Source organism: Aethalodelphis obliquidens, unplaced genomic scaffold (genome assembly GCF_003676395.1).
Source record: "Aethalodelphis obliquidens isolate GAN/ISIS:26980383/991018 unplaced genomic scaffold, ASM367639v1 scaffold31, whole genome shotgun sequence".
NCBI lineage: Eukaryota > Metazoa > Chordata > Mammalia > Artiodactyla > Delphinidae > Aethalodelphis > Aethalodelphis obliquidens.
The window spans coordinates 3,948,007-3,975,829 of NW_020837975.1; the positions used below are offsets into that span (position 1 = coordinate 3,948,007).

General features: G+C 36.0%; 1 protein-coding gene across 1 annotated transcript in view; it reads right to left on the bottom strand.

The window, feature by feature from the left end:
* Nucleotides 1-11,904: 11,904 nt before the first annotated feature.
* The window catches only part of GFRAL (GDNF family receptor alpha like), a 57,470-nt gene continuing 41,551 nt past the window's right edge, over nucleotides 11,905-27,823 (bottom strand). The window contains 4 exon segments of the mRNA XM_027126786.1: nucleotides 11,905-12,035; nucleotides 12,037-12,055; nucleotides 14,759-14,828; nucleotides 14,913-15,008. Of these exon segments, the coding sequence (XP_026982587.1) occupies nucleotides 11,982-12,035; nucleotides 12,037-12,055; nucleotides 14,759-14,828; nucleotides 14,913-15,008 (239 nt within the window). The 3' untranslated portion in view covers nucleotides 11,905-11,981.

The following is a 27,823-nucleotide window of genomic DNA, read 5'->3' on the forward strand; positions in this document are numbered from 1 at the left end:
TTCTGGTAACTTTGTAAGAATAACTGACATATACATGGCAGCCACCTAGTGAATTTCAATAAACTCTTTTCTATGAAATTGGTGGATGGGACTTAAAACCTCAGTCATGGTTTTGTAAGTTTAGCCCTGGGTGCATTTCTGTTTCTAGTCACCTATCTTTGGCAGCTTGCTTTCTTTCCTTCCCGACTTTATTGAGATATAATTGACATGTAACATAGTGTAAGTTTAAGATGTACAATGAGGTGACCTGATGCGCTGATATATTACAAAATGATCACCACCATGGTGTTAATTAATACCTCCACAATGTCACATAATTCCCATTACTTTTTTGTGATGAAAACATTTACAGTCTACTCTCTTAACAACTTTGAAGTATATAATATAGTATTATTAAGCTCATAAGTACACAGAACAGGTTGGTGGTTGCCAGAGACAGGGAATGGGGAGTGGGCAGAATGGATAAAGGGGGGTCAAAAGTCACAAACTTCCAGTTATAAAATAAGTAAGTCATAGGGATGTAATGTACAGAATGGTGACAGTAGTTAATAATACTGTATTGCATATTTGAAAATTGTTGAGACTAGATCTTAAAAGTCCTTATCACAAGAAAAAAAATTGTAATTATGTATAGTGATGGATGTTAGCTAGATTTATTGTGATAACTATTTTGTAATATACACAAATATTAAATCATTGTGTTGTACAACTGAAACTAAAATGTCAATTATACCTCAATAAAAAAATAATAAGTATTTATTGAGCACCTACTGTATAATTAGGATTGTATGTGTCTGTGACTAATGAGAATACAGAGGTACATGGTTGCAGTTATTTTTCTAACACCTTAAACAATAAAATGTCTGACTCCATTTTTGACACGTGACCACTGATAGCATTTAAGTACCCCCAAAACCCATTATCCTTCTGTGCCAGATCTGGGCCAGCTCTTAAGAAAGCCCTGGTGCTCTGTCCATTGGTGCTGGAGGGGAAGTTCAAATCATGCCATCACCAGCAGGGAATTTCAAACTGTGCAGGAACCACTCCGCCCCTTGGCTCTACTCCCCAGCACAGTAAAGCTCAGGGCCATTCACCCCTTCCTTCCACAAGCCATTTTCAGACCTGCTTGAATATCTTCCCTGATCTTCTCAGAAAGAATCCCTATGTGAGAAATACATCTCTTCATACCCTCTTGGTGTGTTTGGCATCATCAGTCTCCACATCTGAACTCATTTTGGTGGAGGCCCATCCCATCTATGTGAGTAGATAGCATTATACCCTGTAATGCTATCTTCCTGCTTCACCACAATGAAAGCAGGTTATTTTTCAATTTTATGCTGGTTTCCTCATGGTCCCAATATGGCTTCTGTAGCTCCAGTCTTTATATTCACATTCAAGGCCAGAAGGATGGACAATGAAAGACTTGGTGCATCTGTCTCTTTTTCTCAGGAAAATTTTAACTTACTCATTGACATTGGCCAGAACTGTGTCACATCACTGTGCTTAGCTGCTAAAGTCAGGGAATTCAAGCATTTTACTTGAGTATATTTCCACCCCAAACAAAATCATAATTCTCTGTATGGATATGCATGAGACTGGATCCCGGGAAAGCAACTGCCTATATCAGTCAGGCCAAAGAGGATCCTGGGATATAATAATGAGCAAAATGACCAGTGGTCCCTTATGGAACTGTCTGTTGGTGGGTATCATAGAAAGTATCATCAAGTGTCAATTACATGTGGAATAAGTGCCATGAATGAGAAACTAATCTTTAAACGTGCATGGTAGAGGTATGACCTTGTCAAGTATTTCCATCTGTAGGACATGATTCAAGAGATGAGACCTGAAAAAAGAATTAAGTTGTTAAATAGTAGAAGAGGTAGACCTTCTACTCTTATAGAATAAGAGTAGAAATAGTATTTCTACTTCTAAATAGTAGAAGAGTAGACCATTTCATGTTGAAGGGAACATTATGTGTAAAGACCCTTTGGAAGGAAGGATGCATCTGGGAAACTCAAAGAATGTCAGTGTGGCAGAAGCACAGGGGAAAATGGGGGAATGTGGGTGTGTGGACACAGCTGGTTGATAAAGAGCTCAGAAATTATAATATGCAGGAATTCAGATAGACAGATACTTGGGAGTTATGTTTAGAGCCTCAAACTTCTTCCACACCCAGGTGCTCATGGATAAGACATAGCAATCACTCTTTGCATCTATGTATATTTTTGGTAAAAGAAGGCAGACATTTAAAAAGGGCTAAATTACTTAAGAGGAATTAATTTTGCCATGTGATATGTCATTATTCCAGTAAATGTTTCTCAAACCACGCTCAATTCCTTAGGTCTAAATAAATATAAAAAAGAGATGGATGTATCTTTCCTCCTATTGACTGTCTGTTAAGGAACACTTGGAGTGAGAACCATATCTTTTAAAATTTTTTAAATTACCTTGATATTCTTGTAATGGGAGGAAGGGAATGAATGGTCAACTCCTCTCCCATTATTGCCTGTCAAGTTGATTTTTTCCTGGAGATGTGGGGCTCTAGTAACATAAGAGAAAATTATTTTCTCTTTGGATCTGTATACTCAGTCATGAATCAGAGGGTAAAATTGTAAAATATGTTCCAGAAAACAAATAGGGTATAGTAACAAACTAGAGATGTGTCATGAAGGAGAAATGATGAATAATTAACAAGGCTTTGTGTTGTCCTGCTTTGCACTGGATGATAAACTAAATATGGAAGAACTTGAAAGACTATGCTATGGGAACAGTAAGGAAAAAAAAAGGATAAATTATCCCGTAATTAGATTTTACTTGACTCTGAAGAATGTTTAGTAGACTTAGCATTATGCAGGGTTCAACCTAGGAGACCTTTAAAGAATGGTTGTCATTTGACACAAAGTCAATTTATGTATTTGATAAGAACTTCTAGAAGCCCTGGTCTACATAGCTTTAAGTTAAAGTTCTATGTCTTGTTTTCTAGAAGTATCATTTAGGGAAATAAAGTATGTCTTTAAATTTCTTTGTGACCCTCAAAGTACCTAAAACAGTGACCACAAACTGCTGTTGTGAAGTTCTTTATTTATATGATGTTATAATATTTTTATCTGTATGTTGGCCTTTTTCAGGAATACTGGCCTTATTCTGGACAATAACCTGTATTAGAGGTTTTCAAATCTGCAGTTCTTTGTAGAATCATGTCAAGGTGAACCAATAGCAAGTACTTAGGATGGAATTAATAACAGTTTTATTGATACAAGGTGCTTTGCACCAGCTGTCAAACACGGACTGGAGTCCTTAGCTATTCTTCACTCTGAATTCATAAAGAATAGTGTCCCTATAGGACAATTTTAATTGGAAGCATATTTTTCCCCCATAAGGCAAACTCGGGGTCACAAGAGGTAACCTGAAAGATTGCTCCACCATATGTTATCCCCAGAAAATATATTCCCCCAAATATCATGATACACAAGGGGCAAAGATTACATAAGTCTTAAGATAAACTTCCCATCAAGTCAGTTTACCATAAATTGAATGGTTGGGTTTCAAATGAAGGCAAGATGCAATTTAGACTCTGGTATACATTAGGAAAATGAAAATTATGTTATCCACCAGCTTGAGTGCCTGTTTCTTTCATGCTAAACTTCCTAGTATGTATGCTTCAAGATATTCAAGGATGAACATAATGTATGGTTATAGATTCTGGAAACCAGAAAATGTAAGGCTTTTTATTATAGTAAAGTTAAATTTATAGTACTTCCTATTTTCATAGACTTTAAAAGAAGTCTATTATAACATAATTTCAGTTCTCATAAGAAGAAATGGAAGAAATTTTAACAAAGATATTTTCTACATTAATGTTTACTCATAAGTACCTGCGAAATTATTTTTGAATGTGGTTGTGTAATCTATTAAGTACTAAATAGAATTCTTTTTAAATTTCATGAGGAAATTTAAAAAAAATTGTAAGCCTTCAAAAATGGTCAGCTTCAAGATATAAGTTTTCAATTCTGATAAAAAAATATTTCCATATCCCTGCCTGGTCATGAATAGTTATCTACAAGACTCCAAATGCCTGCCTTCTATTATATAGTATAAATTAATCATAATATATCTTAGTCAGTTTGGGCTGCTGCAACAAAGTACCATAGACTGGCTGACGTATAAAGAATAAAAATTTGTTTCTCACAGCTCTGGACATTGGGATTGTGAGATGTGAGTGCTGGCATGTTTGGATTCTGGTAAGAACCCTCTTCCAGGTTGCAACCTGCTGGCTTCTTGCCTTGTCTTCCCATGGGGGAAAGAAAGCTAGGGATCTCTCGGGGTCTCTTTTATAAGGGCACTAAACCCACTCATGAGGACTCCACCCTCATGACCTAAATGACCTCCCAAAGGCTCCACCTCCAAATACCATCACACTGGAGTTTAGGATTCCAGTATATGTGTTTGGGGGAGATACAACCATTCCATTGAGATTCAACCATTCTGTTGATAGTAAACTTGAAATGAATACATCTGCATGTTGCTTTCCTGTCAAATTCAGGATACCAAGTAATGAGAGTGCAAAGGGATGTGTTGCCAAAATGTTTAATGCTGCCTCAATTGATATTAATTATTATTTAGTCTAAGTCACCCCTACTTGACTTTCAGCCCTTGGCTGTCACGTCCAGGTCCACCACAAGAACTGGTATAAAATAGTGTCTAAAGTTAGGTTTAGGTTTAGGGTTAGGGTTAGAAGAATGCCTGTCTTAGAAAAATGCCAGGTTCCGAAGAATTATTTAAATAAATGCTACCTATTTTGATAGACTGTATTGTTACCCCCAAATATTCCCTGGACCTCTCTGGAGAAAGATTATACTTCACTGATTCAGGCAGCCATATGACTTGTTTTGGCCAATGAAATGTGAGTGGAAATGTCAGGTATTATCCTTGATGGAACGTTTAAGACCCAACACGTACTTTGTTACAATCTCTAATTTACCTCTGGTAATAGTCTGGAGAAAAACTGCTTTGTCAGCCTGGACCTCCCCATTATGGCATCAGAGCTTCCCTGTATTGAGCTTTCTTATTGTAATCCATTGACATTTCATGATTGCTTGTTACTGTAGGATAACCCAGCCTATCCTGTTTGCTACACTTATTACTAGGAGTATTATCATAAATAAAGTAGATAATGAAGGCAAATTCAAATATATATTAGAAAATAAAAATATCATAAAAGTTTGTATAACCAGGGGTACTTTAAACGTAAATCAGTTCCTAAGGGGAATCAAACTACTTCTAGTTCAGAAATCTCAACTATGCCCTGGTGGACTTTAACAAAAATATTTTACATTTGACCAGCAAATTAAATCCAATGCGGGGAAATTGATTTAGGGGCTTCTCTGATTGACCTGTGGTGATGATAATTCCAGTGATCTACAAAACTATAACCTCCAAAGGCCTAATTTGAATAGACCTGCAAGCATTGTCTCATAGGTGGTTTTATATTCGGGGCTCTCCCCTGTAATAGGCACCCTCTTGTCTTCTGCCTGCAACAGAGCAGAGATAATTCAGAAAATGGACAAAGAGGGAAACAGGACCAATTTGTCAAATCCTCTGGCACCTTGTTCTCTTTTTTTTCCCTTTTTCTCTTCTCATTTCCTCACATCACCTCATTTCTTTTCCTCTCGTTTCCCTTGTCTTTATTTCCTCTCTAATAACTTTCATTTTTAGTTGAAACATTGTATGTCTGTGATAGAAACATAATGGAAAATCTTAAGCCATCACATTTTTTTTTCATTTTCCTTGAATCATGATTCTCTACAGCTCCAAAACCAGTAAAGCAACAAAGTATCCATTACTCCTGAAAAAGGCTGTGTACAGTCTTAGAACAAAGGAGTCATTGTTCAGTTGGAGCTTAAAATCTAGCCTTTTCAAGTACTTAAAGGAACAATGGCATTGAAAGCCAGGCTTTGTGAAGAGAGTAGCGTTTTCTAAGTTCTATTGATAAAACTGTCCTTGTATATATCATGATCCAACTCCGGTAAACTTGAGTCATAAAGTTGCACTAAAAGATATAGCATAAAAAATATGGAGGACATAGGGCAAGAAAAGGTCACTTTAGATGGTGACCTTGGAGAGATGGAGGAGAGAGAAAGGCATAGGCTGAGAGTTTAAGCTTTGGCATCCTGCCCCAACTCCTTCCTAACCACCAATCCCCCCCTTACCCCGTCACCATCCCATCCCATCCATGGGGGATCTCACTGGGTGTTAGGGACCAGGGCAGAAATGAGGAACAATGCTTACACCCATATAAGTTTGGGGAAAATCCCAGCATAAGAGGCCTTACTTCTTTCCTCTCAGCAAAGTTGTACATTAATTATATTGCCAAATCTGCGTGGCACTGGAACTCTAGTAGGACAGGAGCCATGACTGAAGGAAAGATTTGAAATTAGCTTCAACAAAATAGTGCATAATATAGCCATGTGCAAAGAAAGTAGATGGCCCTTTTGCTCCTCAGAGGAATGCAAGAATGCAGAGACCCTCTCTAGGGAGCCAGAAGAGGCCCAACCTAAGAGGAAGAAAGCTGCCATATATGGGAGCCTCAAAACTGAAAGCCTTGACAAGGAACCACGGTACCCAAAGTAGAAGGGTGGACCAGCCATCCTCAGCAGACTCTGCTGCAGTGTGACCAGATACCAGACAGGACAGTCACTCACAGCAGACACCAGCAAAGATACAGAAGGCAGCACGCATATACCTAAGCATAAGCTACATTCATAAATATACCCTCTTGGAGAGGGAGAGGAGAGAAAGATGTGAGATGTCCTCGAACTGGGAATTCAAAGTTAAAATAGCTGATTCATTTTCCAAGAGGGCCGAGTTCAGGTGAATAAGCATTTTGGTTACCTTTCTTGGCAACTTTAAGATATGTTTCTCATCATCAGGGGAATAGAGGTTTCTGAGACCAGACCATGAATAAATAAATGTAAATATTCATTACCATTACATACATGCTATAATATGTTGTAAGGCAATAGTATAATGTTTGGATCCTTTCCAGTTTTTAAAGTTGCTTTGGTTACTCAGACCTCTTTCATATGTTCCTATGTGAGGGCAGTTACCAATTAAAATATTAGAGCTGCCACTATCGTAAATTTAGAGTCTTAATAACAAAGAATATCCCCAAGCAACATACTCTGAACAGCAGAGGATGAGAATGTGGCCTTATAAAATGGTATCCTGACAGATAAGAGGGACTATTTGTCTTCTTCAACCCCTAAAATACTTAGTTTATAATTTTTATTCTTTGTATACTTTTGCCTCCCAGTCACTCAAAGAAGATGAATTAAGATGAATAAGCTGAAATGCAACTGGCAGAAGCCAACTTCTCTAGGTGTTGCCTGTCCAAACATGGGTTACATGCATTACATCAGACACCCACACTAACAATGTTCCCTTCATGCTTAGTCCATAGGTTTGGTAGTCCCATAACTAAAATCTGGCTATTCTTACCAATTTTCTGAGTATTTATATAAAAATATAAGTTATTTGCTAATAGTTCTCTCTACTTTCTCTTTTTTCCTACTGAATTATTCAAAGACTCAAACATGTATTTTTGGACATGATTGGAAATCAAGATTAATTCTTTTTTTTCCCTAGCTTTATTGAGATATAATTGACATGAAACATTGGGTAAATTTAAGAAGTACACATGTGATGATTTGATACAAATATATATTGAGAAATGATTGCCACACCAGGGTTAATTAACACCTTCATCACCTCACATAATTACCATTTCTTCTGATCTACTCTCCTAACAACTTTCAAGTATAAAATATAGTATTGTTAATTTCAGTCACCATGTTGTACATTACATGCCTAGAACTTATTCATCTTATAACTGGAAGTTTGTACCCTTTGACCACCATCCCTCCATTTTGTCCAGACTCCAACCCCTGGGAACCACGACACTACCCTCTGTTTCTATGAGTTCAGCTTTTTTTAGATTCCACATATCAGTGAGATCATACAGAGTTTGTCTTTCTCTGTCTGACTTATTTCACTTAGCATAATGTCCTCAAGTTCCCTCCGTGTTGTTGCCAATGACAGGATTCTCCTTTTCTTATGGCTTAATAATATTCCTGTGTGTGTGTGTGTGTGTGTGTGTGTGTGTGTGTGTGTGTCTTCTTTATCCATTCATCCATAGATGGACACTTAGGCTGTTTCCATATCTTGGTTACTGTGAATAATGCTGTAATGAACATGGGAGTGTGGATATGTCTTCATGATTCTGGTTTCATATCATTTGGGTATATACCCAGGAGTGGGACTGCTGAATCATATGGTAGATCTATTTTTAATTTTTTAGGAACCTCCATACTCTTCTCCATAGAGGCTGTACCAATTTACATTCCCACCAACAGTGCAGGAGGGTTCCCTTTTCTCCACACTCTCACCAACACTCACCTCTGTTCTTTTTGATGATGGCCATTCTCAGAAGTGTGAGGTGGTATCACCTTCAATGTCTAATTGTCTTCAGACTGATGGCTTATGAGATAAGGAATGTACTTATGTTACTTTATAAGTTATTTCACTTGAAATGCATTTGTGAAAGAGAATGGGATGTGAAATGACTAAAAGCGTGGATCTAAATGTTCTTATGGGCGGTGCCTCTTTGTTAGCTATTTTACAGTATTCTGCAGCTAACTGATTTCTCCTTTCCTGAGGTTGTTTCCCTCCCGTCCTTTATGAAACTTGAAAAAATTAGAGGAAAGAAAGATGGCAGGAGTGGAGGGCGAAAATATGGAAAATGATTAATACCTGTGATGAAAATTTACAGTATTTGTAAGACAGCCAGATGAGTGTGTAAAATGATGTTTTGTTTTCTTTATTACCTAGTTGTACACTTGAAATAAGAACTACCATGATGGGTAGAATACACCTTATAATTTGTACAATGAACCATCCTCGTGAATTTCAATACTTCCGCCAATAATGCTGAGCACTCCCCCTTCTGCTCACTCCTCATCCTCACTCCTACACCCCCCTTTGCCTGCCCCCAGTTCTAACAAGTTTCAATACAAACATGAAATGTTAGACAACATATTCCCATCAACCTTTTCGCTCTTCCAAATACCTCAAAACTGATCTTCAAACATTCGAAGACCTCTACTATTGAGGTATCGGGCATTAACAAATTTTGTTTTCCTATTAAATACCTTTAAATTCTACTGTTTTAGTCCAGTTGCTTATTGTTTGCAGAGAATAATTTTGATAGCATGATCCCAAAAGAATAGGTGTCTCTGAAGCTTGCTCTTAGCAGAACATCTATAACTTCTGAATTTCCTCTTTGTGGAAATTCTGTTTCCCAATGTTTTTCTTCATAGCTTGTATCTCACCTTTACCTTCTAAACATGACCCTTCTGTCCTGATGGTACACTTATTTGGCATCAGGGACCCCTGATGTTTTATTTTATTAATATCTGGAAACATTGTCTACTAATACATTGTCTACTAGTACTAATCTGGGAAACATTTATTTAAACTTTCTAGTGCTACTGAGGCAGAGGTTCCCAACACAGATGAGTCCTCTGAAGTGCACCTCTGCTTGGATGGAAGTCCCCACAAAAAACCCAGACAGTAGTGTTTACCTCATCACTCACCGGATCCTGTAACTTGACAGTCAGTAGCACAGCCTTCAAGTGTTTCCCCTGCCAACGAATGGATGATCTCCATGTTTCTGGAAAAAGATTCACTGGAAGATGAAATGTTCTTGCCTACACAAAGCAACAAATATTGTTTTCTACCAGATGAGTTGTGTTCGTTAATGAATAGAAAAAGAATCCTGAATTGGTAGAACTTGAGCTCCTTGACAGCCTGAGAAACACTGTTTTAGGTTTGGGCTCTTTAGTTCCAAAGAGCCCAATGAAAAATAGAACTTAAGTCCAAACTGTTCAGTTTATTTGTTTGAGGTCATGAGAGACATCATTTAATTTACAAAGGAGATAGTCTAGACTTTTGTAGCAGAAACTGTTGACTATCTACCCAAGATTCCTCTCCTGTTTATCCTTGCTAAGTAGAACTCTGAGTTTACTTGGAAATTCACCCTTTCTTCAGGTGATTCAGGGATTAGAGTATCAATTATAGCAATTTGAATTCCTATATTTCCATGTCTTCTTATAAAGTCTGACTTATGCCAGTCATTCATTGACTATGAAAGGGTGGAAAAGAAAAATTTGAGTCCTGGGAGGTATCACTGAACTGCTAAGTCAACCAACCCTTGAGATGTTCTGCTTTGGACCTCTTGATATACGAAATACTGTGTATTCCTTTTCATTTAAGACATTTTATTACAGGTAAAAGCATCTAATTACTAGACATGTAATCTAGGTTGCTATAGATGGTACTACAGAGAGGAATATTTAAAACAGGTATTTCCTGGTTGTTTATGTATAAAAATGACACAATTACAGCTGGGATAAGTGATTGGCAGTAGAGTTTAGGAATTAAGATAAAAGATTCTAAAATCTGCTATATCTGTGCTCAATTACTAATTTTTATATTGACTAGTGTGAGACTTTGAGAAATTGCTTAATCTCTTTAACTATTAGTTATTACTTCACACTCCATCCCCCCCTTTTCTGCTCAACACAAACATATTTCTAAAAGCAACTTGACTTTGTTCCTCTGTTTTCTAGGGAACAGTTCTTTTCCTAGGCATTAGCAAGCCTGCAATAAATGGCAGTGACTTGGAAATGGAAAGACCTACATTCTCTTCATATAACTAAGAGAATTAGCAGCCACTGGAATATGGAGAGCTCCTTGAGGGAGCTTTGTGATTCACCAAGTTATTCTTCCCTGTTTGAAAAGATAAAGGATGGCTTTTCCATTACTACAAGTAAACATAGCCAAATTTTAACTTTAAATTTGATTTAATGTAGACAATTTGATCTGAAGTATAGTGAAGAGCAATAGATCTGATACCAACAGGTAGAAAATGTTTGACCTTTAATTGTAAATATATCACTAAATATATGTTCCTGTTCTTGAATATTTGAGTCTCTGTGTCACTACAGATAAAACTAACTCGTGTATGTTCTTAGAAATGGGTATAATGTGATTGCAGAGAGTTAAAAAGCACATATGTATCAACAACTTAACAAACATCTTTTCCACAATTTTCTATTCACATTTATATTCTGATGTCAAATCAGGCCAAAAGTAACATTATAGTAACAATATAGAAAGTAACAATTATCATGTTACTTTATCATTGCAGAAGTTCATAATAATTAGCATAGGAAAAAATTAAATTTACAAATGAAATATATCATTGAAATGCACATGGATTTTTTGGCCAGTGTAGTTGCTTTACATCTTTATGAACATGACATAAAAATATCAAGTTAACAAAGTACAGTTCAATAGTATTCAAATTACAAAAATCCAAAGATATCACTTCCGATTTTTAAGACTAATCATCTAATCAAATATATTTAGAAACTTAAAGTTAATGCTAATTATGTAGTTGATGACTTGGAAATGGATATACAAATGACACATACACTGGTTATTTTATTAGCAGTTTCCTTTTGGCAAGTTAATAGGTATTTATAAAACTGACCAGAAAATACTCTGCTAACTATAAAATTATATTATGATACAACAAATTATTCTTATATGGACTCAAATTTATTATGAAACAAACTACGCAGAGTGTAGCTTAGAATAACACTATTTTTTGCCTTCAAGGGTAATTTTGTAATTCTATACTAATGTCCAAAGATACCACTGTAAATTTATACTTGAATTTTTTCCTAAGAAAAAACAAATCTAACATCATTCCAATTATTATACCTTACATGAACATACTTAATGATCCAGTACCATTAAATCCATCCTAACATTTTCTTTGTTGACAATGGATAGGATATTCTGTTGACTGGCTACAAAGACTTGCTTTAAAGAAAGTGATTGTTAATTATTCGTGACTCTCAATGAATCATGAGTCCTCCAGGTATTTGGATTGGTGAAGGGTCTCTTGTTTTGACTTGATATTCTGAAGGTTCTATATAAAAGTAAAAGTAAAAGTTAACAGTATGCTATTTTAAGGATTTTAAAAATGTGTCTGTGCTTATTTTTTGGTTGGATTCTATGCCTGGAGGGGAAGATAATTAAGTTTTTGAATGCAAAGTTTCAAAAGTAGAATATTCTATGGTCTTTCTAAGTATCATGCACTTAACTATGATCTCCAAGTAACCATTTTCGAAAAGAAAAATAGTCTTTCGTCTCAAATATTTAAACTTTAATCATTGTTTTCGCTGCAAATTTCTTTGAAGATTTAGGGCTGTTTTAATTTAGCATAACATGGAGCAAATGCAAAATCCTTCATCTTTACTGGATTAGATTTGCCCACCAGGTGAGTGGTTCACATGGTTCACATGAAGATTTGCTTCATATGGATTAGACTTGCCCACCAGGTGAGTGGCAAGCAGCCTGCTTTATGAAGAAGGTATTATTGATCTTCAATGTGAAGTAACACAGGTTTTGTTGTTACTGATGCTTCTGTTTCGTTTTGTTCCTTCTTTCCATGATGGCTTTTACTTTTGTCATTTCTTAACCCTGGGTCTGGATCTTTCAGATTACATGTAAGGATCAAATTTAAATTGCGTGGAAAATAATTGATAACTAAATGTAATATAATAATAATGGTATAATATAATTATAATATATTACAATGTGATATTATAACTAATAAAAATATTATAATATATAATATGAATGATTTGCTTTTAAATACATATTAGAGTCAATTCAAGATTTTTGCCTATAACACTCCTATTGTCATCCAGTAAAGAAATATATCTTTCTCTGCGGGCAAGAAAGGTTAAATAACAGCTGATATATAGGAAATTTTGAGTAGCCATATAGGCCTCATCTACCTGGGGCACAACAGTAATCTGTAATAAAACCAAGGTGGCAGATGTGAAGTTTATACATTAAGTGAGTGACTAAAAAATAAAGATTGAAAACCTTTAAGATTTTTGCTAAGCTAGAAAGTTTTTGGTGCTTCTCTCAAACAATACCTCTGTGATGGAATATCTAGGCAGGCCCAGTAACTGAACCATGCTCGCAAATATTTTAAACCAAATAAAGGAAAGTTTAATAAATTCCAAATGCTATTTTTCCCCCTTGAAACTGACTCTTATTTGTTGGCCTTTAAACTATATCTTGGAACTCAAAGAATATCTTTTCATACAAATACAACTTTTAAGGCCTTGGAGAGAAGCAGTGTGTTTGGTATTGATATTGGTCAGCATTAAGTTAAACATTTAGAGGAGCTGGGTCCAACAAGGGAATATATTTAGCTGGGATTACTTTTAAAAATAAGTAAGTTTGGGGCTTCCCTGGTGGTGCAGTGGTTGAGAGTCCGCCTGCCGATGCAGGGGACACGGGTTCATGCCCCGGTCCGGGAGGATCCCACATGCCGCGGAGAGGCTGGGCCCCTCAGCCATGGCCGCTGAGCCTGCGCGTCCGGAGCCTGTGCTCCGCAACGGGACAGGCCGCAACAGTGAGATGCCAGCGTACCGCAAAAAAAAAAAAAAAAAAAAAATAAGTAAGTTTGAATGTCTGTAGACAGAGCACACCCTCATCACGTGCCCAACTCCTTGGTACCACCATACACCTTCCCCACTAAATCTTGCACTTGATCTGTCTGGTCATCAAAGCCTTGGAGTCTGAGGAACCATATGTGTACAAGCATCATCAAGTTTACTGATGATGAGTAAGTAAGTTTACTTACTCTTCTTCTCTGAGCGTCATGAGATCAGAGAAATGTCCACCACCTCTGCTGCCCTCAGGCCTAATCTTACTGATAAGTATATTTTATGTGTATGTATATAATATATATGTATATATACACTTAATATATATATATTTCTTCATTAACATTTATGATACTCAAATTATACCTCTGTGATGGAATATTTGTATTCCATTTTGTATACAAAAATGTATACATTTGTATCATGAATAAGCAAGTGAACAGCATTGATATTTAAATATGAGGGGTTTTTTTAAATTAAAACTAAGCAACTGAACACCACTTTATATCTATTTGTAAGTGTTATATAAGTAGAAATATTTTAAACCCTAGACATGTAGGAATCTAGAAGTTGATATATCTCTAACCTGAGGTCTCACATTCACAATGAAGGCAGCCAAGGAAACAGAAGATTTGGAAAGAGTGAATTAACATCAGGCAATAGTAATACGTCTTTCTAAGGATACCCAGTGAGGCCTCATTACATGTCTCATTTAATAACTACATGGTAAAATATGAATAAAGCTCATTAGCATATAAGAAATTAGAGTGAAGAGTAAATTTTCAGTTAAGTATAAAGTGTATGAAGTACACAGCAGGTCCATTATATGAGCTGATTAATCCTGCAAGTGATCTGATTAAGGAATGCAGCAAAGTTCAATCTGGATTTTGTAGGAAAACCGGGAGAATGATTGGGAGCCATTTCATTGGGAGAACAATGCATATGTGCTTATAAAATGCAACATGAAAGAATCCCTGTGATCACATTTACCTTACATATGAAGACAGAGTAACGTTTTCATGTACTCATCCCACATTAAGAATGGTTTCCTAAGTCTTAATGGAGAAGCTTTCCTTCTCGGCCCTGGTAAGCTCTGCCATTGTGAAATGTGCTTTCACAGGGCTGGCCCCTTTCTAGCCCTTCCCTTCTGACTTGCATCCAGTTACCTCAGTTTGACCATCACCAAGAGAAGAATTCCACAGGTGACTGCCATGCACATGACAGCATAGATGACTTCTAGAAACAAAAGATTTTTTTTAATTACTGGATTTTTAGAGAATAAATACTAAAAATATTTTAGAGGATGGATTTTTCACTGACCATTGAAGGGGGAATGAAATCCGCTGAGAGTTATTTCCTTTGCATGTTTTCCTTTATGCAATGCAATGCCTTTGACATTATGCAGTGTCAGATAATCTGAAAGAAAATAATGAAAATGAGATAAAAGTATTTAAAAGTCATGCATTATCTTTATCCTGTGGGTTGTAATTTGCTTTGTATTATAAGGCAACAATTTTTATTTCTATGATATTATCTTAATAAAATATGATAGATTTGGGTGAAACGGGGAGTACTTTTATTCAATTTTAACAGCTTTTTTTTCACCCTTTAATCAAATAATTTCATAATAGAAGTTGTGTGGTTGTTTTTCTTTTTTTTTTTTTCCCCAAACCATGACTAGGAAAATGATTACATTTTATAAGACAGCTCATAGTACCTTATACATAGACTAGGAAAAAAAAAACACAGTAATTTAAGGCTACCCATTGTGATACAGAAAAAGAGTCCTTCTTTACAAGAGTGATTGTTTGAATGTGCTTTTAACAATATCTCATTTCCCTAAGACCCACAGTATTTATGAATTCTTAAAGTACGTAAGGGAGACTCCCTAAACAAATCACACTGTTTGCCTCTCTACCTAGACACTTCAATATCCGGTTTTGTTATTTCCCCTATTCTGTCTCCCTTTTTCAGCCCCTTCACTTTCTATTGCTTTTACCTATTTTTGCCTTACCGAAGGGATCCTCTTGGCCATTCTGTGGCCCTTGTCTTCTCGACCATGTTTTTCTAAACACATTTCCACCCTCACATCACAACTCATAAGACAAGAAGATGTAATCCGTAGACTTAACTGATAGAACTATTTTAGGTGACTTTATTGATAACTTTGAAGTGAAATCATCCCTAGTTTTGATTCAAGTCAACACATATATGAATGTCAAACATACCAATAACACAATAACCAATTTATTTGATGATAATTGGTTCAGGTGGGTTTTGAGACTTAAAAAAAGGGGGTGGGGAACAGACAAAGCCTCCACTTGAGAGAGCCTTTGCTGTCTTTTATAGATGTTTCATGCATTTTGAGACCTGGAAGTCTAAGTCTGAGTGGATAGTTTTTTGTGGAAGTGAGTGTATCAAATAGCAGGGTATTGCATCCAATGACAAGAGTGACAGGAGGCTCTGAACAGGAAAGGAGATGAGAAGGTATATTACCAACAGCTCCATTCAGCCTCTATCCACCCAGGGCTGACGTTGTCAGAAGCCAGCTCCTTGGAAGTCAAGGTTTGAGATCTGTGCTGAGACTAATTGGTAGAAAGCACAGGAGCCAGACTGTTTCAGATCAGTAATAAAACTCTCAGGGTGGGTCCAGGAGAAGCAACCCAATACAAGAGCTAGAAAAGTAACTGAGGATTTTGTCACTGAAAACTCATTCCCAAGGAGTCTGACCTCCAACATAGTTAAGACATTTTTAGTTCAAGATTGTTTTAATCCCCAACTCATATATCAGATTATCCTATATTTATAAAAGTCTGACCTTCTTGGGAAGTGAAAAATCAACCTCTTCTGAATGTAAAAACAATAGAGGTAGAGGTTGTGATTATTTTTTCACTTTTGTGGTTATAAAATAATTCTGTTATTCACTAGAAAGTTGGAATGGAAAAATCGAGCTATTTCAAATAATACCATTTTTATAACAGTGGTCCTTTTTGGGGGAAGAATTAATTTCAATCAAATTAAGCATACAGATTTTTAGTGAAGTAAGTGATCATAATCAAATCTTATATTTAAATAAATTGGAATATTAAGAATAAATTATTTTGTTTCTTTTTAAATTTTATGGTATTTTATGATATTTTAGGCAGATTCATGACCAAAATGTAAATGTATATAATGTACACTGGCTGATTATTCAGTACATCTTGCCTAGTTAGGTATTACAATTCATCTTTGTATAAGAAAAAAGGTATGATTTTGATTAATTAGGCTATCTTTTAGATATATAACTGCCTAAAGTAATTGTTAAACATTCACCTAGCAAGGCATAGAAAGAATTGTCTCATTCACTAAATTTCACTCACATGGAACTCATTAACAAAGTTATAATAGATCAATGACAGAAATGCTAGCTAATGATCCCAGTGAAAATTTTTATGTGACTAGCAGTCACTCCACAATCTTAAATATTGCACCCTAGGAGGATACCAAATATCAGTTAGAGATTAATGTTACAGAAGGTTTCTTGGCTACTGAAGCCCATTGGAGGTTCTTTCCCACCTTTTATAAACAGTGAGATTTACTGTGCTTTATAACCACAAAATTAAAGTCGGCAGAGTTAATAATCAACCTCAGTCCCACACCATCTGCTATATTTATAGATAAACACTGTCAGTGACTTGTTTATCTTAACTCCTACCCTAGAGGAATTAAACATTATTATGAACTATATTGTAAAATCCCTGTACAGTTGACAGGAAATCAAGATTAATTTCAACCTTACAGTAAGCACAAATTTATATAGTATTCTCCCCAAATGAGCTTCAGAGATGGGATCATTTCTCCTTTTTCCTTCCAAAAGCCTTGTACAGCATTGGCTGAGAGCTGATGCAGACCAAACCTCTACTTTGCATAATTTATATGAAGTGGTAAATGCATTGTAAAAAATGTGGTAAATCAGATACAAAGTAATGATTTAAAAATAAGTGTCAGAATTCATGAAACAGAAATTAAACTTAGCACAAACTGCAAATCTGTAAACCTTCAATTAAAATTTAAATAAAGCATAATCTAGAAGAGTCTTATTGGAGGAAAAATTTGATGAAAATGAACATTTTCATAGAACAGTTTTTAAAATATTTTCTTGTAGCTGTCTTTTTTTAATGGAAGTATAATTGATTTACAATGTTGTGTTAGTTTCAGGTGTACAGCAAAGTGATTCAGTTATATATATATATATATATATATATAGATATATATATACTTTTTCAGATTCTTTTCCATTATAGGTTATTAAAAGATATTAAATATAGTTCCCTGTGCTATACAATAGGTCCTTGTTGGTTATCTATTTTATATATAGTAGTGTGTATATGTTAATTCCAAAATCCTAATTTACCCCATTAATGCATCTCATGGCATAGTTAAAATTCTATTGTCTACTTTCTAAGTTTAAATAAAAGAGCACCAATACCATGGCAACATCTTAGTGAGAATGAAAATTCAAGGATGATCTTCTTGGTTATCCCAGGGTCAGTTTTATTCATAATTTGGTCAATATTGTCTCATCTGAAGGTATGTAAATTAGAGGTGAGTTTTGAATTGTTTCACCTAATGATCAGGATTGAGATTTCATGTATCATGGACTCTTTTGATCATCAGTGTATGAAAACATCCTGCTGAAGTGGATCTAAGGAGCATTGCTTCTGGGAAGAAGGGAAAACATATCAGCATCTACAAGTTTGAAAAACCAATACTTTAATAATACGATAAATCAAGGTGTAAACACCTAACATGGATATAACATCATTTTTACTAAAATGTATGTAGTAAAAACTAAACCAACTAAATAATATGCTTTCCCTAAACAGTCATAGTATGCATCAATGAGGCATATTCTTTTATTTAGTTCACAAACTTCAAAGAAGATAAAAGCATGTCTTAGGTTTATTTTCTTCCACTGTGGCTAAACACACTGTGGTTGCCAGGGGCTGGGGGGAAGTGGAAACTTAGGAGTTATTAGTCAACAGGTATAAAGTTTCAGTGATGCAAGATGAATGAGTCTAGGAATCTACTGTGCACCATAGTGCCTATCATTAGCAATACTGAATTGTATGCTTACAATTTTTCTGAGAAGGTAGATCTTAGGTTAAGTGCTCAAATTATTACTAAATGCAAGTTCGTGTGCCCAACACACAGTGAGACCAAACAAACTGAAATATCAGAGTTTGGAGCAGAGAAAGGTTTATTGCAGGGCCCAGCAAGGAAAACGGGTGGCTCATACTCAAATTACCCTGAACTCCCTGCACGGTTCCAGAAAAGCATTTTAAAGGCCAGGGGAGGGGAGGGGTTGCAGGGTATGTGATCAGCTCATGCACAATTCTCTGACTGGTTGATATTGAGGTAACTGGGCAGTTAACATTATCAATCCTTAGGCATCAGAAGTTTCAGACTACATGCTCATGATCATCAAGTAGTTAATTTCTTCCATTTGGTGGTGGTTTAAGCATCTGAAAAACTCAGGAAATGTGCATCAGATGCTAGGAGCTAAAACAGAGGGTATGGGGGAGGGGTCTGTCCCAGGAAAGCCCCATAGGGTCCTGATCATTTACATTATCACACAAAATAATAATAGAGGATGGCAGGGAATCTTTGGAGGTGATGGATATGCTTATGGTATAGATTGTGGTGATGGTTTCATGGTGTATACTTATCTTCAAACTCATCAAGCTGTATGCATTAAATATGTACAGCTTTCTGTATATCAAAAACAAAAACAAAAAAAACCCAAAAAGCATATAAATGAATAAGTATACCTTCAAGAATATTTGCCTAGATCTTTTGTCATGAACCAAAAGCTCAGTGTTAGTAAATGACTGCATTGACAAGCCTGGTAACCACTCTTTTATCTGTGGTTGAATGACAGTGGTGTTCACATGTCTAATGGATTTGCTTGGTGATTATGGTGAGTTTCAACTGCATTACTAAAATATTTCAAATGTTCTATGTTTTTCTTAATAGTTTCTGCAAATAATGAAATAGTCACTGAGATGGCAATTGGAATGCAAATTATACTATTTCTGAAAACTAACACTAGATTTTATCAATATAGTATTATTGTGTTAGAAGGCCATGTTTTAAAGCTTGAAAGTAAGAAAAAAATCTGTCATCTGCAGTTTTGGGCTCATACAAAATAGATCTAAAGATATAGATCAAAAATAGGAATAGAATATTTGTGGTTAGGGTATATATCTGTAAATACGCAAGTGTGTATGTAGGGTAGAATTACAAAATTGGATGGGACTTCTTAGATTATTTTAGTCAAAATTTCAGTGCAGTGCTCCATTCTGCCTCATTCTGGACTGTCATCACCATTCCAGGAATGAGCCGTTTAATACTTTTTGCCCTTCTATTACTATTGAAGGTCAGTTCTAATTAAAATAGGAAGTAGCGTTCTAGGCTGTTCTTTTATCAACTTAAGATGATAAATCTACTTTCCTTTCTTGGTATCACTGCCTAGCTCTCTGGCTGCTACATGTATAAGTGTGTTTGTGGGGAGAGAGAGAGATAGATAGAGAGAGAGAGGTCTCACTGTCACTAGACCACACAGAGCAATGCTTTCCAAACATTAATATGAATCTTCTGTTTATCTTAAAATGCCAATTTTGATTCAGTAGGTCTGGGATAATGCAGAGATTCTGAATCTCTTAAAGCTTCCTAGGTGATGATGATGATGCTGGAAGAATATATATATTCATATATATGTACACAGAATGGCAGAGAGAGATGCATGTATGTACTCATGTAACATACAAAATGCTTTACTTCCATGTATATGGTGCTTCATACTTTACAAGGCACTTTGACAAACACTGTTTAAATTTTATAACAACTAGCCACATAGGAATTATTAGCTCAACTTAAAGAAACTCAGACTCAGAATAGCTGTCTTGTCCAAGATCACAGAGTTGATAAATAGTGAAGACATAATTTGTAGCAAAATTTTCTACCAAATATATATTTTAAAAAAATGTCGTGGAGACCACAAAAGCATGTAAAACATTTTCAGGTTTTTCTAATGTGGCAGCCATATGGATTAGGAAATAGATTTGAAAAATAATAGGGACCAGTTGAATTTGATAGTGTTGTACAATAAGAAGCATTTAGTAGTATTATCTGATCACAAATCTCCATGATTATATATATAATATACATATATATAATTTTCTGTTGATGAAAATCACAATAGAATACATAAAATCTAATAACTAAAGCATCTGAAATGCCTCACGTATACCTGTAGGATTTTTCAACTTGCACACACCTCTGAAATATGTTCATCATTTTCAATTTCAGATCAAATAAATCAACCACTTTAACTTTGACATTTAACAGAAATATTTTAAAAAATGAATGCCGCAATTTTCAAGGTGATATCTTAGACTATGATATCAATATGAGTATTTTCCATTTTTACAGACGTAGAGTTAGGACCATATGTAAAGCTTTCCAGAGTATTCACCAGGCAAAGGGCATACAAAAAATAATACACAAAACAGCAGTGTAACTATTTTTTGTTGTTGCTGTAATGTATGTCTACATCAATATAACCTGAGTATCAGATGAAAAATATAAAGTAATCCCATGGTTTAAATCTGCCTATATCTGGAATGAGTTCAATAGACAAAAATGTGTTCCCAAAATTGAACAGTAATTTTTACTGTGAATTACATTCTAGGAGATCTTGAATTTTTACCTTGAATTATATAGGAAGTCTTGTAATAAGACAAATGTAAGCTAAGAATGGGAATAATCTACACTATATTTTATTAATTTTAAAAGTTTATGTTTTCATGTCTGGAGGTTTTTAACGTACAGAATTTTTTTAATGAAAAATTTTTTTAATACGTGACAATACTATTAATTGTCCAGATAGCTTTCTGATGTCTTTGGAACTGAATGATTCACTAGTGTCTACCCTTTTGGAAATGTACAAGACTTTACCTGGCAGGTGTACACAATTGTTTCAAACACTGATGGAAAACACCAAGAAAAAGAGAGTTAGGGAAAAAAATAAAGGGTAGAGATACATTTTTGGAGAGTCTTCATAGTCATTTGGAATGATGAGGTGATTCAGAAAATTTTGTAAGTTACTGAGTTTTAAAATGAGAAAAATGGTATACAATTGTAGTATTTTTTCAATGCACATACATTTGCGAAACTTCAGCAAAAAGTTGAATATCAAAGTATGAGATGTACTATTAATTCTTCTTAGACAGTAACCTTCATGAGAATAGACATCATATCCATCTAATTTATAGTATAACATGGATGACACAATGCCATGCCCATGCAATTATCTGATGGCCGAAAAGTGTGTATGAGCAAGTTTCATGTCTGAAATAACACATCTGTCCCTGTGCAGTGACATACATTTTGAAATATATATCTATATCATGTTTAGTTCTTTCTCATCTTTAACTGACATTAGCTAAGGGTCTTCACATTAATCACATATTATCACCACTTCTTAAAATGTAAATTCAGTGTGCCAACTGCCATGCATATTGTTGCCCAATCAAAAAAAATCTGTTAAGAAACTATTTCACCTGGTGATTAATTCTAGCAGTCAAGTTTGTTCATTGATGGGCTAGGAGTAAGCATCTTGGTCATCGGATGAGGAGAATTTTGAGAATTTCTCTGAGCTTCAGTTTTCTCATTTGTAAAATGAGACTAGTAATACCTATGTTTGCAAGATTTTTGAGAGTGAAAAATAATATTAAAATAACAGAGCTCTTGGGAACTTCCATGAGAAGAAGTATGCACAGGTGGGGATGAAGGGAAGGGAAACAGGGATAAGAGAAGGGATTCCTTTTATGGTTCTTTATCTCCTTCCCTTTTCCCTTCCTTCCTTTCTCCCTTGTCCCCTTTCCTTAGAAAGATTTCCTGAGGCCAAATGACTGAAGTAAAACCTGTCATTTTCTATTTCAGAAACCTGATTCCACGTAGACATAGTAAAGTCCAGGTTTGTTAGAAGAGGCAGTTTTCTAAGCTGTTCCATGAAACACTAGTTCTGCAGAATACTTTTATGTGTTAGAAAAATCAAAGAGCCCATAAGTAGACAACTTTGTAAAATTCTAGGTAAGACAAAATAAACTATGTGCTTTTTTGCTGCACGTATATACTATACTAGTGGGACACACTTTACCTACATTTATTTTCTCCATGGGTTATATCTGGGAATCCATTTAAAAATCTTGCAAAACAGGGGCATATGTGACTTAGAGGCAAATATTTATGTATTTGGGTGGGCATAAATATTTATTAAGGATTCTTATTTGTACTTAGTCAATGGAAATTCAGAGAACACCATACGAACAATATTTTGTGCCCATCAATGTAGGCTCTAATTTATAATCCTGCCCTCTATTAAGCACACATATTCACAAGCACCTGACACCATAATTTCTCTTGTTCTCTACTCCCGGGAGTCAAGAAAAATTTTCACCCTGTGGTTTGAGAGATGTCTGACCTCCCAAACACTACTCTTATTGCCTCTTGGAGTGGTTGACGTGATGCAACATTAATTCCAGGTTTGCTGCTAGTTAATCTATTATTCTTCAATTTCTCAACGTGTCCTCATGGGATATGGAGAATTTAGAATCTGCCCTCTACTTTGGAGAGCCATTCCAGCAGAGCTAAGAGTTCATGGATCACTTATACCTAATCACCTATAAATGTCCACAGGATCATAGAACAGAAACCAGCATATTTGGACCCAAGTAAAGATTTTCCAGTTGAGTAATTATTTCCTACTTCAAAGCTAGCGCCATGACAATCAACATGGGATACATTCGTGGGATGGTACATGACCCTGTTCTCATGAAGTTCTCAATGGAATTTTGTGTAAGGTGAATACTGTGATTCAAGCGCAGTGGGAATTGATGAGGGACACCTAGGGAAAAGGTACACATTTGATGAATGGTGGGAAATAAGGTTGATTTACATTTTGGGTGTCCTTGAAAATTGGATGAAGGCATTCAGATGAGGGAGAGATGAAAGCAGGGGCAGTGGAGAGCACACAGAAATAACAAGATCAAGTCAAAGTTCGAGAATTAGTCTATCCATGATGGGGAGATCTAATAAGGAAGATACAGCAGCAGTTTAGGCATGGGAAGATGAAAAATAAAAATAGGTGGGAGAAGTTGGAGTAGAGAAGAGAGGAAGTGTAAGGGCATATTTAAAACAAAGAGCTTTCTGTTGGAAAGCAGAATGGTCAGAAAGCAGAGTAGCAGAAGCATCAGAATCAGACCTGGATTCTGCCTCCCCCCAGAGCTGTCATTTTAGGCAACTTACTGGTCCTCTGTTCCCTTTGATTTAAAATTGGATAATGCCAACCACAAAATTTAATTAAAAATTAAATGTGACAATATATAAAGAGAGTTTGGAACTGTGCTTGGCACAAAATAAGTGCTCAATAAATTACATCATCTTTAAATATTATATAATTTAGAATTTTATTTGATATTAAAAATGCAAAGTTAAATCAAAGATGACCCTTAGGTTCTTGAGACAACACGATGTATCAGAATAGATTTGGCTTGAAAGATGAAAGAGTCATAGAGGGGAGAACTGCAACGTTTACCTCTCTACTTTTCAACTTGACTGCTCGTAGCAAAGAACCCTGGCTTTGGAACTCCATCGCAATCTTAGTTGAGTCATCCACTGGCTGCAGTAGCCTTGGACAGGTTAGTTTAACCTCTGAGCCTCATGCTGCTCACGTGTAGAAAGGGAGTTGAGATAGATTGTATTATTTATTTTATTTATTTATTTTTAAGATTGAAATATAGTTGATTTACAAAGTTGTACTAGTTTTAGGTGTACAGCAAAGTGATTCAGTCATATATATATATACATATATGTATATATTTTTTTTCAGATTTTTTCCAGTATAGGTTATTACAAGATACTGAATATAGTTCCCTTTGCTATACAGTAGGGCTTTGTTGTTTTTCCATTTTATATATAGTAGTGTGTATCTGTTAATGCCAAACTCTTAATTTATCCCTCCCCCCAGATTGTATTATTTTGTAGGAGGATTCACTCCTCTTTCACTGTAATGAATTAAACTCCTACCACCCAATGCCATGTGGCTTAGAGAACCACCTTCTGTGAGAAGAGTCTGTTTTACTGCCCCCTGCCGTTGGGCTTGACCTTGACTTGAGTTAGTCAAAACTGTGAGCAGTTGAGACTTCCCTTGTGGCACAGTCCTTGAGAATCCACCTGCCAATGCAGGGGACACAGGTTTGATCCCTGGTCCGGGAAGATCCTACATACTGTGGAGCAACTAAGCCTGTGTGCCACAACTACTGAGCCTGTGCTCTAAAGCCCATGAGCCACAACTACTGAGCCTGCGTGCCACAACTACTGAAGCCCATGAGCCTAGAGTCTGTGCTCTGCAACCCGAGAAGCCACCACAATGGGAAGCACACGCACCGCAATGAAGAGTAGCCCCCACTCGCCGCAACTAGAGAAAGCCCATGCACAGCAACAAAGACCCAATGCAGCCAAAAGTAAATAAATAAAAAATAAATACATTTATAAAAAAAAAATGTGAGCAGCAATGATGTATGTTATGTTCAAGCAGAAGTCTGAGTGATTCCGTCACTTAGTTTTTGTTTCTACCACAAAAATGTCATGTTCCAAAGAGTGGCCATGCCTTTAGCCTAAGTCTAGAAATGGGGAGCAGAGCCTCAGCTGTCAGCCCAGAGCTGCCTACATGTGGCATAACCTAGAAATCAGTCTTTGGGTTTGTAAGTCACTGAAGCTTGGAGATTGTATGTAACTGCTTAACCCTGCAAAAGCTGACTAATTCAGGGGTAATAATGTACCACAAATGAAAATTGTTGACAAATGGTAGCTTCTTAATTAATATTACCTCTTTTTCTTCTCTCCTCTCTTATAACTCTCAACTGAATTGTAGGTAGAGGGAGAAAAGAAAAGCGAAAAAAAGGTTAAAGAAAGGTGAGAAAGGAGGAGAGGGCACTTGGAGAAAGGTGGTGAGACCATTGAAGAATGGTCTTCATTTTGGGGATGAGAATGTTTTTCTCTGTTTTGGGGGAAATATGGGGCCATGGGATGTATAGTCATGCAGTCTCTCCTTATCTTTCGTGCACCAATACTAATGTCATGTTCACCTTATTCTTAAAAAATAAGTATGAGATGCAATATCATTATCTCTACTGGGATTAAATTATACCCAAATTAAATAGGGCCCCATTATTTTTATTCCTAAACTCCTTTGACTTGCATTACAACACAAGATAGTAGGAGTTTGTTAATATGGATTTTCCAGCTGTTTCTTCACATTAAATAATCCCACAAAGACATAATGAGAGTTGAAAATAAAGAGAGGCTACCAGTAAATACAGACAATATAGTGAGGAGCAGTATGGCATTGTGGAAAGAGGCCAGCCTTTGGCTTCAAGCCACAGACTCAAGTCCTTGCTCTAAAATTTGCTAAATGTGTGACTGGATGTACTTAAACAAAAAAACTCTTCTGTACCCACTTTCCTATTCTATTTGATGAGGATAATAACATTTATTGACTTGTGAGGATTAAGTGAGACAAGACATATAAAATATATTGCAGAGGGTCCACATAGAACCTACAATTTTTTTAATTTGAAAAGTATGTTTTGATTGTGGTTGCATATAAGTATTAACTATGGAGCATTTAAAATTAGATTCCTTGGCCTTATCACTATAGGTTTTGATTTAATAGGTCAAGGGAGAAGAGAGAATTAAAGTACTAGACATTCTTAATTTCAAAATCTCTCTAGATGCTTTCAGTGTTATGGTCAGGATAGAGAACCGTTGGTAGAGAGTAGAAAACACATGGTTTTGGAGGTGAAAGAAACAGATCATATTGTAAATCACACTATTGTGAACTAATGGAATAGAAGTTGTTAGAGAGGAAGAGAGGAAGAGGTTGGAGAATTATGTTTTTTAATAGATCACAGCTTTGAAAAAAATCAGGAATGGGTGGGCATGGCCAGATACAGGGATAGTCACTGCCGAGCCAGTTTTACCAATGGAAGATAACAATATTTGGATCAGTAAGAGACCTTACCACCTCACACGTTCCCTTTCAGCTACCTGGCAGCATTAAAAGAACAAAAACAATTAAAACCAACAATATTTCCATTGTAGTGGAGGGGTGTTGGAATGGAAGTTTGGGCCAAAGAACAGTGAGAAAAATTAACTGGGTTGATGCAGCCATGTAGAAGTGTTGGAAGGAGCTATTAGGATTGTAGACATATGCTTAGTGTACATTCTTAATGTAATAACCATATGGACTTCAAACAAAATACCATTGTACATTTCAGGCTGTCTGCTACACTAGGAAGAGTGAGAGACTTGAGATGCAGGTATGGAATAATGGCCGGTCTGGAAACTTAAACATCACCCACAGCATCTTCTTACATAGACCTCAGGGACACACAGCAGTGTATCCCTAAGATAAGGTGCCCTTTGAAGAAAGCTCTGCAGTCTGATTTATATGGCTTCCCTCCTTTCAGATTGCCTTGATTCCCACCTGAAGTAGATGTACCATCAGGGACTAGTCGGCTCTGGCCTCTTTCTGAAGTTGAGTTGCTTTGAAAGTCCCTACCATATGCCTGCAGTGTCTGACCAGCTGACCCAGGTACTAATGCAAGAGTAAAACATCAGTCCCAGAGTTCTGGCAAACTCTGAGTGTATTGCAAATTGGGAACGCCCAGTGTTCAGTGTCAGTGGCAACCAAAGGAAGCCATTCCACCCTAAGCTGGAAGCCAGCAGAAATGCAAGAGACAGTGGGAATAATCTCTGTCACAGACACACACTTTAAAAACATCACCAAACACTCACACTGCCCAACAAATCAGCTTTTATCCATTCCACACTCTTTTACCTAGTTTGAAAACCAATTTGTTTACTGTGATTTGTACCACAAGCCCCCAGTAAATGCTTTCCAAATAGTAATGGGTGAGAAGAATAAGAATTATGTTTACTAGATACCAATGTAGTGTTAGGGCATTCTTGCAACTTTGAGATTGAAAGAATATTTACTGATGTTTGCAATTCTGTAAAGGGTCTTCTTGAACCCATGAAAAGAACTTGAGAAGATGGTTTGAGACAATCTGATACTAAGAGAAGATGAAAGATTGTCATTATCAATGGATTCTTAAATCTTT